The 15,024-nt window shown below is 47.6% G+C and overlaps 1 protein-coding gene across 11 annotated transcripts in view; it reads right to left on the bottom strand.

Annotated features, from left to right (window-relative positions):
• Nucleotides 1–15,024, bottom strand: part of ITSN1 (intersectin 1) — a 351,280-nt gene that overhangs the window by 241,679 nt on the left and 94,577 nt on the right. For 10 of the 11 annotated variants that reach the window (XM_063956498.1, XM_063956491.1, XM_063956499.1 and 7 more), the window contains one exon: nucleotides 2,906–2,969. The exons of the other annotated variant lie outside the window; for it this stretch is intronic. In XM_063956498.1, coding sequence (XP_063812568.1) covers nucleotides 2,906–2,969 — 64 coding nt within the window. The remainder of the gene's footprint in view (nucleotides 1–2,905; nucleotides 2,970–15,024) is intronic. 11 annotated transcript variants of the gene reach the window in all.

Here is a 15,024-nt window from a genome sequence, read left to right as displayed (position 1 = left end):
CTGCATTTACCATAATTGCTCCTTATCTTCATCTCTACAACCTTCAGGTAATAACACACATAGTCGATAGGGAATATAGGCACAGATATCAGCACTCACATATCCCCCCATTCATGTATCATCAACTAAAATGTGCTCCCCCATTTTGTTGCAACCAAAAGCCGAAAAGAGCTCGGTAAAGTTTGACAGCCCATCCACAGACTCGTACCACGGGATAAGAAGGAATTCAAATGTATACTTCGCAATACCTCGAAGCTTGATTTAAAACACGTACGGCACAATGATACATGACCCCTCAAACATGGACTCATACATACATGCTTCTACTATCTCACTAGGTCATACCGTTTTCCCACCTTCTTCTCTTCTCCCCTACCCAATCATAGAAATGTATTATACATGACATATATTTTTCTCTTTTTGAACTGTTTTAGGAAGTGGCAGTTATTGGTGACTGCCAAAGGGTGGACTGTCAAAGTCAGAAAAATATCACGCTGCACATTGCCATATATGCACCTCATGCGTGTGCCCGCTGCACGAGCATGAGCTCTCCCGTGCGTGCGTATACTCGCAGTCGCGTGCACTCGCAGGCGCACGGTATGCGCATTTACGGTAGAGTTTGAGTGCGTCTAGCGGGCGACTCAATCATAACATATTTTAGTCATATAATGTATTTTGTAGATTATGGTCCCTTTTGATAGAATCTGAAAGTTTAGTTAATATAGCATGTTCGGGGACAGAGAGATTCCTCTTTGTTTGATACGAAGGGTCAGACAGGGTTACACAGTGGTGTTTAGTATCCATCGGAAGAGAATATAATTAGCAATATTCCGGTGTTGGTTTGAAGCGGATTACTCGCTCGTGCGTATAGTTATGGACATTAGAAGTATATGGACATTTACTATATTTGCACTTTATTACCCATGCGGCGGGAAACCCAGTTTCCCTCCCACCTGAGCAGTTTGAAATAGTCACAGCCCACCTGTATGAACCAACCTATGACCTTTTGTTATAATGCAGAGACAAATTCCTGTGTCCAATGAACAATAAGAATGTAGGGACCATTGTACTGTATTGTGTGTAGTGTATAAAAAGACAAGCCGATCTGGGCCAGCTCTCTACTCTTCTCAACGGTTCTCATCACTGATAATCGGGAGCTGGATATCCAGAAAGGCGCTTGCGATTGTTCCCCTTGTGCGTAAGTTCTCTGCAACCATATTTATCTCCTATTTTGTTGTAAGCCATTCTTCTCTCTCCTTTCCCCCTTAAATGTAATTGTGTCTTTGTTGTATTTTATCTGTAGTAACTCGGTTAGGTATGTTAGTTTGGTAGTGTATAACTTGTATTGTGTATTCTTTTGCGATTGAACGTTCATTCTCTCCCTTAAAAGGTGTTAGACCCTTAGACCGGTATTTGAGTGTTTATTATATTGCTAAAGAGTTCTCAGAGCGTAAGAGTCGCTCATACAGCTTTTAAACTAACAACGTTACACTGTGTTGCATTTACACCTTATCACTGCACAAAGGTTTACAATTTAAGTACATTGTTTATGATATTGTTACAAAGGTTTAACACTGAGCGTCAGCTCCGCTTGTGATCTCCTCGTGGTCTCGAGCGTCCGCTACGCTGATAGCGTATCATTACGTTAGTCGGCAGCCTATAGCGTGCTTGCCTTTACGCTTTAAGCCGTGAGCGAACGTGCCGCTCGTGTGTCTCGTCCACGGCTAAGCGTTTGTACGCTACGTGCGTACTCTTACGGTATTCCATACGCCAATTGCGTACTGTGTTCATTAACCTTTTAGAGCAGGCATTCCCAACCGCGGTCCTCAAGGCACACCAACAGTGCAGGTTTTAGTGATATCACAACTGAATTGCCCCCCTTCCCACCATTGTGTATAATTTACATGCACGTAACGCTGGAGTATCATAACATCTGTAAAGTACAGTAACTAAGCTTAACCCTAATTTATATTCCCAAGAATGTTAATCGTTAACATACAAACACACTAATGATAGACACAATAAACACCCTGATAGTTAATATCAAAATAGGTACACAGGCTTAGTAACAAACTGCATCAAAAGTCAGTTGTGCCAAGAACATGTGAATACACAACTCAGATAGGAGCGTACACTGCGCCTATTATCCATACTCCTCTCATACATCACGGCCATCCCCCTCTCCGCTGCGCTCGCAGATATTACAGTTCGCTAACAAGATTTCATTTTATCGGTGGCTGCTGCTCCAACACTCAATAGATACATTTTGGCTGGGTTCCCAGTAAACGGGTCAGACCACAGCATCAGCGAGAGCAGCACAGCAGCCGTGAGCAAATGGTTTTCTCCACATGAAAGTGCAACTGTAATTCCCTGTAAGAGGAAGACACAATTCTTCCCTTATCTCTGGGAGGGGGGGGGGGGATACAGAGGGAAGAGAGGAGGGGATGGAGGATTAGGACCACACGGGGGGACCCCGGCAGAGCCAGCAGTTACACCCCATTTTGTTTCTTTAACGCTCTAATCAATTTATGGGTATTACTTTATTAAACATGCCCAGGAGGTCTCGTAGCGTCAATGCATAGTAAAGGGATTCTGTACAAGAATGCTAAAAATGATCTATGTACAGTCTGGGAACAGTATACAGTAAGAGAACAGTGCACTTGCTACATGAAAGCAGTATACAGCACAATGCAGCGGCAACTGCAACTCCTTAGTACGCCGTTACCATCCCTCACCGCAGAAGTTCCCGCACAGGGCAGTGCGGCGAGTACACAGGTATTACATAGGTCCGTTTGGCAAGACAAACCTTTCAATGCCGGTAAAGATAGCTCTTTAAAAAGGATACTTTGCGGCTACTTTACAAGTTAACACACAGGAAAAAAAACTTTTCCGCTATGAAACTGACCATATCTGTGCCAGGACTGGTTGGTGTAGGCCGGACTGGAGGAAGAAATTCCTGGCCTGGTCTCCTGCAATGAAAAATATAAAGGAGAGAAAAAAAAATGACTACAAAGAATGATAAAAACTGTAAAACTACAATCAGGTCTCGCTAACGATATAGTAAAAGTACAACAGAGCCGTACAATCGGGAATACAATATGGTTTGTGTTGTCATCAGCAGCGATAGGCAGACTGTGGCTCCTGAGTGGTCTGCATGGCATGCTAAGATTTGTAGTTCCACAACGGCTGGAGAGCATGGTCTATTGCAAGTCACAGTCACCTCTATGGTGCGTGCACTGTGGTACATAATCAGTCCATCTGCTTTTACATCTCTCCTGAAAGCATCTTTAGGGGTCATAAACACACAAGTAAAAAGTAATCTGTGGAACAGAACTATTACAGCAAGCATAAACCACAGACAGGAGCAAGGTTACTTCTGTGGAGTAAATTAATAGTTTAATAAAAACGCAGAACCCAACAAAACTCATCAATATAGGGGGTTCTAGACCTGCTCCCTGCAGCAACATTTAAAAGGACTGACAGGAAAGATTAATGTTCGTAAGAAAGGAACGGTCCCTCACGATCACAGATTTATTTTCTATGTATGTTTGAATCTACGGTCTAAATGCATCAGTTCAACAGTTGAAATCACTACTGTGTGCCGCTAGGTGACCCTGCTCCTCCCACTATACAACTCTCAATCTGTGGCTTCCTGCTTCCTCTATTCCCTTCCTCACATCATGTCACATCCCCCTGTCACAGGCAGCCCCGTGCTCCCAAACATAACCAAAAAGTGGACAGACCTCATACACCAGCCCAACTAACAAAATATTCTTTGAATAGGTAAATTCAATCTTATAGCACGGACAAGAAAATATAATCAACCACGGAAGGCGTGTAGACGTAGCAGAACCTTACTGTGGTGTCCCCAGTCTATAGGCACCAAGTAACCTAGAAGACGTGAGTCGATGAAGACTCTTAATGGTGTTTAAAGACGTTGATTTAGGTGTCTCTCATGAGGTTCCACCTTCCACCAGCTTTCTTCTTGTAATAACTGTTGTCAGTTTTTCAGGTCATTGCCATCCACTAGATCAGAGATTTTCAACCTTTTACAACTCGCGGCACACTGAACCAGATCTATATATTGCCAAGGCACACTCAAATATAATGGTGATGCATGGTGCAGTTGCGTGTCCTAGGATGTCATGTCGCAGCTTCTCCATAGGTAACGCCTGAGCCACATCTGAGAAAGCCAGAAGAGCCCAACACTGCCCGGGCCCAAAATAAGAACTGGCTCTGCAACCACTAAACCCACCAGTATTGATCGTTCCAGGGCCTCAGTAGCGGCAAAACACTGACGAGCCTTGCTCTGCTTCTATGGCGGCACACCTGGAGACTGCTCAGGGCACACTAGTGGTTTAAAGACACTGCACTAGATGTAACGCCCCATATGCCAGTTTGGATAATGACTTATAAGAAAGAAGTGTACACTATTTATGAAATACCCTAATAATTCAAGATAGAAGAAGGCATATAATAAGAAGGGATACTATAAGGGTACTGCATCAGATATTTTTCTTGTCCTCTTACCCTTATAAACACCACATCAACAACAGAGCCTGAAAAGTGTACACCGCTCAAAGAAGTCAAGTACATCTGTAGCTCAACACCGATGATTCCCAAACTATCGGTACCAGGAAAACTTAGGGTGGGTACACACCTGTCTGATATCGGCACGATATGTAGTTTACAGCCGAACTAGAATGACATACCCCGCCGGTCATTTAACTGTGTACCCTGCCTCAGTTATTGAGACTTCCCTCAGACTCTTCATTATCCCCCTAACATTAACATTCACCGGTTTACTAAGCTTACAAGCTCAGTATACCACTTCATATCAGAAAACCAATATGCCTGCACAATGTTTTACCGGGATGCAGTTATGTGACCGTCGGGGTCACAATAGCGAAGCCTACATCCTGCCGCCTCAAAATCCCAACAGTCGACATGCCGACTAACAGGGACTATTCCCACTTGTGGGTGTCCACGTCACGAGCCCGCAAGGAGCTTCGTTGCGCGCGCACACACCTCTCCCTGCTGGCACAGCACCATCTGTAACCATATCCAAATATCATATTGTAATATACACACATAATATAAAAAAAAATATATATATATATATATATATATATATATATATATATATATATATATATATATATATATATACACACACAGCAGCACATGAGAGACAATGAGACACTACTTGCAGACAGCCGCACTCACAGAGACACTGCTGGCAGACAGACGCACTCACAGAGACACTGCTGGCAGACAGCCGCACTCACAGAGACACTGCTGGCAGACAGCCGCACTCACAGAGACACTGCTGGCAGACAGCCGCACTCACAGAGACACTGCTGGCAGACAGCCGCACTCACAGAGACACTGCTGGCAGACAGCCGCACTCACAGAGACACTGCTGGCAGACAGCCGCACTCACAGAGACACTGCTGGCAGACAGCCGCACTCACAGAGACACTACTGGCAGACAGCCGCACTCACAGAGACACTACTGGCAGACAGCCGCACTCACAGAGACACTACTGGCAGACAGCCGCACTCACAGAGACACTGCTGGCAGACAGCCGCACTCACAGAGACACTACTGGCAGACAGCCGCACTCACAGAGACACTACTGGCAGACAGCCGCACTCACAGAGACACTACTGGCAGACAGCCGCACTCACAGAGACACTACTGGCAGACAGCCGCACTCACAGAGACACTGCTGGCAGACAGCCGCACTCACAGAGACACTACTGGCAGACAGCCGCACTCACAGAGACACTGCTGGCAGACAGCCGCACTCACAGAGACACTGCTGGCAGACAGCCGCACTCACAGAGACACTACTGGCAGACAGCCGCACTCACAGAGACACTACTGGCAGACAGCCGCACTCACAGAGACACTACTGGCAGACAGCCGCACTCACAGAGACACTACTGGCAGACAGCATCACTCACAGAGACACTACTGGCAGACAGCATCACTCACAGAGACACTACTGGCAGACAGCCGCACTCACAGAGACACTACTGGCAGACAGCCGCACTCACAGAGACACTACTGGCAGACAGCCGCACACAAGAGACATACATATTTCTGACAGGTATTTTACTGGCTTGCTCTGTTATCCAGTTACATGTATATGTTGATGTTGATTAAAAATAAATAAAACGAAACAGCCTATTCTGAACTAATTTTTCAACCTCTCTGTATGTGTTTCAAACTATTTTGTCACATCAGGGGATATTTTCTGAAGATAGATATACCACTATTGTGTGGGTTTAGCGACAGGGGATCCGGCGGTCTGGTCCAGGGAGACGGCAGGAGCAGGTTTACGGGATTTACCACGAAATCCTTTGGAGGAGGTGGAGCCCCTGCCTCTGCACCTTGCCACACGAAAGGACTGCAAGGAGGGTCCGGTGAAAGAACGTCTAGCAGGTGGCGCAGCCGACGGCAGGTAGGTAGACTTATCCACCATTACTTGGGAGATCCACTAGTTCGATTCGTCTCCAAACAAGGCATCACATGTAAAGGGAAGATTTTAAACACCCTTCTTGTAATCAGCGCCCGCCGCCCATTGACATAACCATAGAGCTCTGCGCGCTGAAACCGCCATAGCAGTAGTGCGGCCATTTATCTTACACAACTCATTTACAGCCTCGCTCATAAAATTTGCAGCATCTTGTATGTGTTGCAGCAGAGTAACTACCTCATCTCGGGGAAGAGAATCTAAACATCAATAATGTTGTCAGATCACTACACCACCGCCCTGGAGATCCACTCACAAACAATTGTAGGGCGCTATGCTGCACCAGCTGCCGTATATATTGCCTTGAGTGTTGTCTCAATTTTATGGTCAGCTGGCTCCTTTAGGGATTACGCTCCAGGTACGGGCAGCACCAATTTTTTTGACAGTCTGGATACCGAGGTATCGACCGACGGTGGGTTTTCCCACACCTTCCTATCATCCGCGGGAAGGTAGATAAAAACCTGTTAGGAACCTTAAATTTTTTATCAGGATTTAACAAAGCTTCCTAGGCTAGGGAGTTTAACGCCTTAGACACCGGAAAGGTAGCTGAACTCTAACGTTAAAATAAGAATTTACTTACCGATAATTCTATTTCTCATAGTCCGTAGTGGATGCTGGGGACTCCGAAAGGACCATGGGGAATAACGGCTCCGCAGGAGACTGGGCACAAAGTAAAAACTTTAGGACTAGCTGGTGTGCACTGGCTCCTCCCCCTATGACCCTCCTCCAAGCCTCAGTTAGGATACTGTGCCCGGACGAGCGTACACAATAAGGAAGGATTTTGAATCCCGGGTAAGACTCATACCAGCCACACCAATCACACCGTACAACCCGTGATCTGAACCCAGTTAACAGCATGATAACAGAAGGAGCCTCTGAAAAGATGGCTCACAACAACAATAACCCGATTTTTGTAACAATAACTATGTACAAGTAATGCAGACAATCCGCACTTGGGATGGGCGCCCAGCATCCACTACGGACTATGAGAAATAGAATTATCGGTAAGTAAATTCTTATTTTCTCTAACGTCCTAGTGGATGCTGGGGACTACGAAAGGACCATGGGGATTATACCAAAGCTCCCAAACGGGCGGGAGAGTGCGGATGACTCTGCAGCACCGAATGAGAGAACTCCAGGTCCTCCTCAGCCAGGGTATCAAATTTGTATAATTTAGCAAACGTGTTTGCCCCTGACCAAGTAGCTGCTCGGCAAAGTTGTAAAGCCGAGACCCCTCGGGCAGCCGCCCAAGATGAGCCCACTTTCCGTGTGGAATGGGCTTTTACAGATTTTGGCTGTGGCAGGCCTGCCACAGAATGTGCAAGCTGAATTGTACTACAAATCCAACGAGCAATAGTCTGCTTAGAAGCAGGAGCACCCAGCTTGATGGGTGCATACAGGATAAACAGCGAATCAGATTTCCTGACTCCAGCCGTCCTGGAAACATATTTTCAGGGCCCTGACTACGTCCAGCAACTTGGAATCCTCCAAGTCCCTAGTAGCCGCAGGCACCACAATAGGCTGGTTTAAGTGAAATGCTGAAACCACCTTAGGGAGAAATTGAGGACGAGTCCTCAATTCTGCCCTGTCCGTATGAAAAATTAGGTAAGGGCTTTTATAGGATAAAGCCGCCAATTCTGAGACACGCCTGGCTGAAGCCAGGGCTAACAGCATTACCACTTTCCATGTGAGATATTTTAACTCCACAGTGGTGAGTGGTTCAAACCAATGTGATTTTAGGAATCCCAAAACTACATTGAGATCCCAAGGTGCCACTGGAGGCACAAAAGGAGGCTGTATATGCAGTACTCCCTTGACAAACGTCTGAACTTCAGGAACAGAAGCCAGTTCTTTTTGGAAGAATATTGACAGGGCCGAAATTTGAACCTTAATGGATCCTAATTTTAGGCCCATAGACAGTCCTGTTTGCAGGAAATGCAGGAAACGACCCAGTTGAAATTCCTCTGTAGGGGCCTTCCTGGCCTCGCACCACGCAACATATTTACGCCAAATACGGTGATAATGTTGTATGGTTACATCCTTCCTGGCTTTGATCAGGGTAGGGATGACTTCATCCGGAATGCCTTTTTCCTTCAGGATCCGGCGTTCAACTGCCATGCCGTCAAACGCAGCCGCGGTAAGTCTTGGAACAGACATGGTCCCTGCTGGAGCAGGTCCTTTCTTAGAGGTAGAGGCCACGGGTCTTCCGTGAGCATCTCTTGAATTTCCGGGTACCAAGTCCTTCTTGGCCAATCCGGAGCCACGAGTATAGTCTTTACTCCTCTCCTTCTTATGATTCTCAGTACTTTTGGTATGAGAGGAAGAGGAGGGAACACATACACTGACTGGTACACCCACGGTGTTACCAGAGCGTCCACAGCTATTGCCTGAGGGTCCCTTGACCTGGCGCAATCTCTGTCCAGTTTTTTGTTGAGGCGGGACGCCATCATGTCCACCTTTGGTTTTTCCCAACGGTTCACAATCATGTGGAAGACTTCTGGGTGAAGTCCCCACTCCCCCGGGTGAAGATCGTGTCTGCTGAGGAAGTCTGCTTCCCAGTTGTCCACTCCCGGAATGAACACTGCTGACAGTGCTATCACATGATTCTCCGCCCAGCGAAGAATCCTTGCCACTTCCATCATTGCCCTCCTGCTTCTTGTGCCGCCCTGTCTGTTTACGTGGGCGACTGCCGTGATGTTGTCTGACTGGATCAACACTGGCTGACCCTGAAGCAGAGGTCTTGCCTGACTTAGGGCATTGTAAATGGCCCTTAGTTCCAGGATATTTATGTGAAGTGACGTTTCCATGCTTGACCACAAGCCCTGGAAATTTCTTCCCTGTGTGACTGCTCCCCAGCCTCTCAGGCTGGCATCCGTGGTCACCAGGACCCAATCCTGAATGCCGAATCTGCGGCCCTCTAGGAGATGAGCACTCTGTAACCACCACAGGAGAGACACCCTTATCCTTGGAGACAGGGTTATCCGCTGATGCATTTGAAGATGCGATCCGGACCATTTGTCCAGCAGATCCCACTGAAAAGTTCTTGCGTGGAATCTGCCGAATGGAATCGCTTCGTAAGAAGCCACCATCTTTCCCAGGACCCTTGTGCATTGATGTACTGACACTTGGCCTGGTCTTAGGAGGTTCCTGACTAGGTCGGATAACTCCTTGGCTTTCTCCTCCGGGAGAAACACCTTTTTCTGTACTGTGTCCAGAATCATCCCTAGGAACAGCAGACGTGTCGTCGGAATCAGCTGCGATTTTGGAATATTTAGAATCCATCCGTGCTGTCGTAGTACTACTTGAGATAGTGCTACTCCGACCTCTAACTGTTCTCTGGACCTTGCCCTTATCAGGAGATCGTCCAAGTAAGGGATAATTAAGACGCCTTTTCTTCGAAGAAGAATCATAATTTCGGCCATTACCTTGGTAAAGACCCGGGGTGCCGTGGACAATCCAAACGGCAGCATCTGAAACGGATAGTGACAGTTCTGTACCACAAACCTGAGGTACCCTTGGTGAGAAGGGCAAATTGGGACATGGAGGTAAGCATCCTTGATGTCCAGAGACACCATATAGTCCCCTTCTTCCAGGTTCGCTATCACTGCTCTGAGTGACTCCATCTTGAACTTGAACCTTTTTATGTAAGTGTTCAAGGATTTCAGATTTAAAATGGGTCTCACCGAGCCGTCCGGCTTCGGTACCACAAACAGCGTGGAATAATACCCCTTTCCCTGTTGTAGGAGGGGTACCTTGATTATCACCTGCTGGGAATACAGCTTGTGAATGGCTTCCAATACCGCCTCCCTGTCGGGGGGAGACGTTGGTAAAGCAGACTTCAGGAACCGGTGAGGGGGAGACGTCTCGAATTCCAATTTGTACCCCTGAGATACTACCTGCAGGATCCAGGGGTCCACTTGCGAGTGAGCCCACTGCGCGCTGAAATTCTTGAGACGGGCCCCCACCGTGCCTGAGTCCGCTTGTAAGGCCCCAGCGTCATGCTGAGGACTTGGCAGAAGCGGGGGAGGGCTTCTGTTCGTGGGAAGAGGCTGTTTGCTGCAGTCTTTTTCCCCTTCCTCTGCCCCGGGGCAGATATGAGTGGCCTTTTGCCCGCTTGCCCTTATGGGGACGAAAGGACTGAGCCTGAAAAGACGGTATCTTTTTCTGCTGCGAGGTGACTTGGGGTAAAAAGGTGGATTTTCCAGCCGTTGCCGTGGCCACCAGGTCCGATAGACCGACCCCAAATAACTCCTCCCCTTTATACGGCAATACTTCCATATGCCGTTTGGAATCCGCATCCCCTGACCACTGTCGCGTCCATAATCCTCTTCTGGCAGAAATGGACATCGCACTTACTCTTGATGCCAGAGTGCAAATATCCCTCTGTGCATCTTGCATATATAGAAATGCATCCTTTAAATGCTCTATAGTCAATAATATATTGTCCCTGTCCAGGGTATCAATATTTTCAGTCAGGGAATCCGACCAAGCCACCCCAGCACTGCACATCCAGGCTGAGGCGATTGCTGGTCGCAGTATAATACCAGTATGTGTGTATATACTTTTAAGGATATTTTCCAGCTTCCTATCAGCTGGTTCCTTGAGGGCGGCCGTATCAGGAGACGGTAACGCCACTTGTTTTGATAAGCGTGTGAGCGCCTTATCTACGCTAGGGGGTGTTTCCCAACGCGCCCTAACCTCTGGCGGGAAAGGGTATAATGCCAATAATTTTTTAGAAATTAGCAGTTTTTTATCGGGGGAAACCCACGCTTCATCACACACCTCATTTAATTCATCTGATTCAGGAAAAACTACGGGTAGTTTTTTCACACCCCACATAATACCCTTTTTTGTGGTACTTGTAGTATCAGAAATGTTCAAAACCTCCTTCATTGCCGTGATCATGTAACGTGTGGCCCTACTGGAAAATACGTTTGTTTCCTCACCGTCGACACTGGAGTCAGTGTCCGTGTCAGTCTCTGTATCGACCTGAGGTAACGGGCGTTTTATAGCCCCTGACGGTGTTTGAGACGCCTGTACAGGTATTAACTGATTTGCCGGCTGTCTCATGTCGTCAACAGTCTTTTGTAAAGTGCCGACACTATCACGTAATTCTTTCCATAAGACCATCCAGTCAGGTGTCGACTCCCTAGGGGGTGACATCACTAACACAGGCAATTGCTCCGCCTCCACACCATTTTCCTCCTCATACATGTCGACACAGCGTACCGACACACAGCACACACACAGGGAATGCTCTGACAGAGGACAGGACCCCACTAGCCCTTTGGGGAGACAGAGGGAGAGTTTGCCAGCACACACCAGAGCGCTATATATATACAGGGATAACCTTATATAAGTGTTTTTCCCTAATATAGCTGCTGTATATATTAATATGCCAATTTAGTGCCCCCCCCTCTCTTGTTTTACCCTGTTTCTGTAGTGCAGGACTGCAGGGGAGAGTCAGGGAGCCTTCCTCCAACGGAGCTGAGAGGAAAAAATGGCGCTTGTGTGCTGAGGAGATAGGCTCCGACCCTTTTTCGGCGGCCTTTCTCCCGCTTTTTTGTGGAAAACTGGCAGGGGTTAAATACATCCATATAGCCCAGGAGCTATATGTGATGTATTTTTAGCCATTTAAGGTATTTTCATTGCGTCCCAGCGCCCTGCACCCTCAGTGACCGGAGTGTGAAGTGTGCTGAGAGCAATGGCGCACAGCTGCGGTGCTGTGAGCTACCTTATTGAAGACAGGACGTCTTCTGCCGCCGATTTTCCGGACCTCTTCACTCTTCTGGCTCTGTAAGGGGGCCGGCGGCGCGGCTCCGGGACCCATCCATTGCTGGGCCTGTGATCGTCCCTCTGGAGCTAATGTACAGTAGCCTAAGAAGCCCAATCCACTCTGCACGCAGGTGAGTTCGCTTCTTCTCCCCTTAGTCCCTCGATGCAGTGAGCCTGTTGCCAGCAGGTCTCACTGAAAATAAAAATAAGAATTTACTTACCGATAATTCTATTTCTCATAGTCCGTAGTGGATGCTGGGACTCCGTCAGGACCATGGGGAATAGCGGGCTCCGCAGGAGACAGGGCACATCTAAATAAAGCTTTTAGGATCACATGGTGCGTACTGGCTCCTCCCCCTATGACCCTCCTCCAAGCCTCAGTTAGGTACTGTGCCCGGACGAGCGTACACAATAAGGAAGGATCTTGAATCCCGGGTAAGACTCATACCAGCCACACCAATCACACCGTACAACTTGTGATCTGAACCCAGTTAACAGTATGATAACAAAAAACGAAGTAGCCTCTGAAAAGATGGCTCACAACAATAGTAATAACCCGATCTTTGTAACAATAACTATGTACAAGTATTGCAGACAATCCGCACTTGGGATGGGCGCCCAGCATCCACTACGGACTATGAGAAATAGAATTATCGGTAAGTAAATTCTTATTTTCTCTAACGTCCTAGTGGATGCTGGGACTCCGTCAGGACCATGGGGATTATACCAAAGCTCCCAAACGGGCGGGAGAGTGCGGATGACTCTGCAGCACCGAATGAGAGAACTCCAGGTCCTCCTTAGCCAGAGTATCAAATTTGTAAAATTTTACAAACGTGTTCTCCCCTGACCACGTAGCTGCTCGGCAAAGTTGTAATGCCGAGACCCCTCGGGCAGCCGCCCAAGATGAGCCCACTTTCCTTGTGGAGTGGGCCTTTACAGATTTAGGCTGTGGCAGGCCTGCCACAGAATGTGCAAGTTGGATTGTGCTACAGATCCAACGTGCAATCGTCTGTTTAGACGCAGGAGCACCCATCTTGTTGGGTGCATACAATATAAACAACGAGTCAGATTTTCTGACTCCAGCTGTCCTTGAAATATATATTTTTAATGCTCTGACAACGTCCAGTAACTTGGAGTCCTCCAAGTCGCTAGTAGCCGCAGGCACCACAATAGGCTGGTTCAAGTGAAAAGCCGAAACCACCTTAGGGAGAAAATGAGGACGTGTCCGCAGTTCTGCCCTGTCCGAATGGAAAATCAGATATGGGCTTTTGTATGATAAAGCCGCCAACTCTGAAACTCTCCTGGCTGAAGCCAGGGCCAATAGCATGGTTACCTTCCATGTAAGGTATTTTAAATCTACCGATTTTAGAGGCTCAAACCAATGAGATTTGAGAAAATTCAAAACTACGTTCAAATCCCACGGTGCCACTGGAGGCACTATTGGGGGTTGTATATGTAGTACACCTTTGACAAAAGTTTGTACTTCAGGCACTGATGCCAATTCCTTCTGGAAGAAGATTGATAAGGCCGAAATTTGAACTTTAATGGACCCCAATTTTAGGCCCATAGACAATCCTGCTTGCAGGAAATGTAAGAATCGACCCAATTGAAATTCTTCCGTTGGAGCCTTCTTGGCCTCACACCACGCAACATATTTTCGCCAAATGCGGTGATAATGTTGTACAGTCACTTCCTTTCTAGCCTTAATCAAGGTAGGAATAACTTCCTCTGGAATGCCCTTTTCTTTTAGAATCCGGCGTTCAACCGCCATGCCGTCAAACGCAGACGCGGTAAGTCTTGGAACATACAAGGTCCCTGCTGAAGCAGACCCTTCTTAGAGGTAGAGGCCATGGATCCTCCGTGAGCATCTCTTGAAGTTCCGGATACTAAGTTCTTCTTGGCCAGTCCGGAGCCACCAGTATTGTTCTTACTCCTCTTTTCCGTATAATTCTCAGTACCTTTGGTATGAGAGGCAGAGGAGGGAACACATACACTGACTGGTACACCCACGGTGTTACCAGAGCGTCCACAGCTATTGCCTGAGGGTCTCTTGACCTGGCGCAATATCTGTCCAATTTTTTGTTGAGGCGAGACGCCATCATGTCCACCTTTGGTCTTTCCCAACGGTTCACAATCATGTGGAAGACTTCTGGATGAAGTCCCCACTCTCTCGGGTGAAGGTCGTGTCTGCTGAGGAAGTCTGCTTCCCAGTTGTCCACTCCCGGGATGAACACTGCTGACAGTGCTATGACATGATTCTCCGCCCAGCGCAGAATCCTTGCAGCTTCTGTCATTGCTCTTCTGCTTCTCGTGCCGCCTTGTCGGTTTACGTGGGCGACTGCCGTGATGTTGTCCGACTGGATCAACACCGGCTGACCCTGAAGCAGCGATTTTGCCAGGCTTAGAGCATTGTAGATCGCTCTTAGCTCCAGTATATTTATGTGAAGGGACGTCTCCAGGTTTGACCACACGCCCTGGAAGTTTCTTCCCTGTGTGACTGCTCCCCAACCTCGTAGGCTGGCATCCGTAGTCACCAGGACCCAGTCCTGTATGCCGAATCTGCGGCCCTCTAACAGATGGGCACTCTGCAACCACCACAGGAGAGACAACCTTGTTCTTGGTGACAGTGTTATCCGCTGATGCATGTGCAGATGCGATCCGGACCATTTGTCCAGCAGATCCCACTGAAATGTCCGTGCATGGAATC

Source organism: Pseudophryne corroboree, chromosome 2 (genome assembly GCF_028390025.1).
Source record: "Pseudophryne corroboree isolate aPseCor3 chromosome 2, aPseCor3.hap2, whole genome shotgun sequence".
NCBI lineage: Eukaryota > Metazoa > Chordata > Amphibia > Anura > Myobatrachidae > Pseudophryne > Pseudophryne corroboree.
This window is presented reverse-complemented; position numbering and strand designations above follow the sequence as displayed.